Below are 3,218 nucleotides of genomic sequence, written 5' to 3'. Positions count from 1 at the left end.
TATTTTAATATTTAAAGGGACAACTGACATCCATTTTTTTAAGCATTTAAAACAGTAGATTTCACTTATTCTTTATTTAAGAGAAAGCAAGAAAATTCCCATGTCATAGGGGTTATGATGTTTAGGGTATTTTAAAGATATTTTAAGGCTGGCTAACTAACTAACTAACTGGTTAAATAAATAAATAAAATAAACAAATGGCATTTCCTAAACTCCTAAACTGTTTCAACTATTACAAATTCAACTGTACAAAATACAAACAATTAAATAAACTTGGGTTTCTTCATTTATCTTTCATTTAATATTTAAGAGATAAACAGACAGTTATAAAAATACTGAAACCTGGTTTAAATTAGTCGAATATGGTCCTGTAGTGTTTGTTGTGCATGATTCTGAGGACGTACACTACATGTTCCACAATGCTTTTCGGCACGTACGTCATCAACGTGCGTTATTTTGAAAGTGGTGAGCTGGCTTTGGATAGCGGGTGAGAGAGCTTATTTGTATATTATCAGTGCATTTTCATTGTACTTATTTAATGGTCAGGAGCTGATCATTGTTACTAAGTTAAAAGATTACCTCTGTGTTGCGTTGGCTGTCAGATTTCACTGTAACCGCCTGTTATCATTAGCATTCATGCTAGCAGTTCAATTCGAGTGAGTGTACATTTGTAAATAACGCTAGTGTATTTCATGGTTTTTCTGTACTATTCATTTCTTTATCTTCCGATTTCTTCAGCTCCAGCACTAGCCATATAAATTGTTACTGTCAGTTTTAATCGAATGCACAAGAAGAAATGGTTTATTTATAATGTAACGTAATATAAGCATATTAATAAGTATATTTTTTAATGTAAAACATTCATACAGTGTTCTATGTATGGCCAAATCTAAATTGTCACTTTGAAATCAATAAAGAAAAACTGTGTGTCATCTAATATATGTTAAACAGTATTGTCTAACCTCATAGAATCATATTTATCCTCATAGGTGGATTCTTCGGTTATAATTTTGCCCTCCTCCATACCACAATCATCTGAACCATGACCAAGCTTCTGGAGTGGCTTCTTGGTTGTTCGCTGATAGGCATGGCATGGGGACTCGTTACCTTCGACCTCTTGGATTTGCAGCTGCCTCCCCAGTATAGAGAGCTTGCGTGGCCGATGCCTGTGTATCTGCTGGTGGTGTTCGGCTGTTATTCACTGGCAACTGTCGGCTACCGTGTGGCCACGTTTAATGACTGTGAGGACGCAGCCAAGGAGCTGCAAGCACAAATAAAGGAAGCCAAAGCGGACTTGAAGAAGAAGGGACTGAAGATGTGAGAATTAAATGCAGCTCCTGTTTTTTCTTCGTATACAAATGCAAGTCTCATTGTTTCTGTTAACTTTGTGCCCGACATTTCCTCTACATTGACACTTGGCTAATTCTATGGATTTATGTGATATAATATGCACTCAAAGCTGCCCAGCTTGGTTCAAGTCTTTATTTCAGTATGATGTAAATGATGGTTTGAATAGCCTAAACACCTGTGAATGATCTATTTCCAGCTTCAGGACAGGCTCATTTAGAACATTACAGGCACATTTTTTTGCATTGGCCTGGGAATGAATACGTCTTTTTTTGACCCAGATGTTTTTAACAGAGTCAGAATTCTGAGTCAGACTTAGAAACAAACCCACTATGTTGATTCACGCTTGAACAAGGGTAGCGTTAAAAGATGTGGAATAGAATTTTGATGTAAAATGTAAAAATTATTGCGTTGAGGCTCACAAACTGTTGTCCCTTTTACCTTAAATTAGGGTTTCAATTTGTAAATTAAATCCAAGTAATTTAAAGCACAAGATGGGTCAAACAATTTAATTATGTGGTTCAGATTAAATGAAGTGACCTGCTTGTGTATTGAAAATAATGCACAGATGAAAACTGTTTTTCCTCATAAGACATTCCACATGTTGAAAATGTATGTTTGATACAAAACGTGACTTTGATACAAATTACAGACTGATTCATTCTCGACTGTGTTTAATTCATGTTCTGTTGCTCTTCTCACGGTGTTGGGAAGTAACTACTAGTTACATGTAACGGTGTTACTTAATTTAATTACAAAGTAAATGTAACTGTAATCCGTTACAGTTACTGAGAAAAAAAAAGTGTCATTAAATTACAGTTATGAAAATGTTAACGATTACAAAGGGGGTTACATCTGAATATGTTCTGTGAAATGCTAGGGTATGTTGAATAATATAATTTTTTTGCTTTGCCTGTTTTTGATGTGCAGGACACCTGCCATTTAAAGGCCGTTTAGAAAAGCGATGCTCTTCATTGGTTCTCTTGTTTGAATTTCCAGTGTTTCCTGCCATAGCTATGGAAAGATTTGATTTCAAAAACAGTATCATAGCTATTTCTTGTTATGATTTTAAATCTGTATTTAACCTCAGAACAATCTCAAAGTAAAAAATAGGCGCTAAAGTCTGATTTTGTGGTGGTTCGTTTTAAAATTAAATCTTAATTCAAGCGAAGGATTTCGAAAGTCTGACAGTAATCAGTGTTGAGGACTATTGTAAGATTAACCCTGTCTGGTTTAAATGTTTGAAAATGGTTAACAGTTGAAAACGTTCACTAGAAATTTAGAAAAATAATCAAATGTAATCAGTTACATTATTAAAGTAATAGAAATAGTTACACTACTTATTACATTTTATATGGGGTAACTTGTAATCTGTAATGGGAAATGTCCCGCCCCTCCATAACCGTGAGTTCTACTCAGATGTAAACAATGGCGTCAATTTCAATTACTATACCAAAGTAACCTTCCCTTCGACACTCTTCTCATTAAAGTTGGCATAAAACACAAGTTGCTAAGGGCAATTGTATACCCTGAGTAGGTACTTATTTTGAATAAGTAATTACTTTAAGGCCACTAAAAAGTGTGTTCTATATGGTATGAAGGTTTGTAGTGTGAATGTAATCCGGATGTACTACATTGGCCATGTTGTCATTATCATGTGACCTAACAGCATGGCTTCACTTCCATTTATAAAACTTCCCCTGTGGCCTCATGGGATAGTAAAGTGTCCATTATGCACACTTTATAATCTCGCTGGAAGTAGTAGTCATCGGGTACTTTTTGCCTGCTCTTTTACTGTGAATTTGGACATGGTCGCATACTGTTTTTCGTCTACGATATAGTAGGGTAGTATGCGATTTCGGATGCAGCCC

General features: G+C 35.3%; 1 protein-coding gene across 1 annotated transcript; it reads left to right on the top strand.

Annotated features, from left to right (window-relative positions):
- The first annotated feature begins 432 nt into the window (after nucleotides 1–432).
- On the top strand, nucleotides 433–2,165 carry dpm3 (dolichyl-phosphate mannosyltransferase subunit 3, regulatory). Its single transcript, XM_081375644.1, has 2 exons — nucleotides 433–487; nucleotides 990–2,165. Exon 2 carries the CDS (start codon nucleotides 1,043–1,045, stop codon nucleotides 1,319–1,321), a length of 279 nt encoding a protein of 92 aa, XP_081231770.1. The 5' UTR covers nucleotides 433–487; nucleotides 990–1,042; the 3' UTR covers nucleotides 1,322–2,165.
- The last annotated feature ends 1,053 nt before the right edge of the window (nucleotides 2,166–3,218 follow it).

This window comes from Scardinius erythrophthalmus, assembly GCF_964197995.2.
Source record: "Scardinius erythrophthalmus genome assembly, chromosome: 10".
Lineage (NCBI taxonomy): Eukaryota > Metazoa > Chordata > Actinopteri > Cypriniformes > Leuciscidae > Scardinius > Scardinius erythrophthalmus.
Note: the sequence above shows the minus strand (reverse complement) of the source record. Positions and strands in the feature narration are given on the sequence as shown.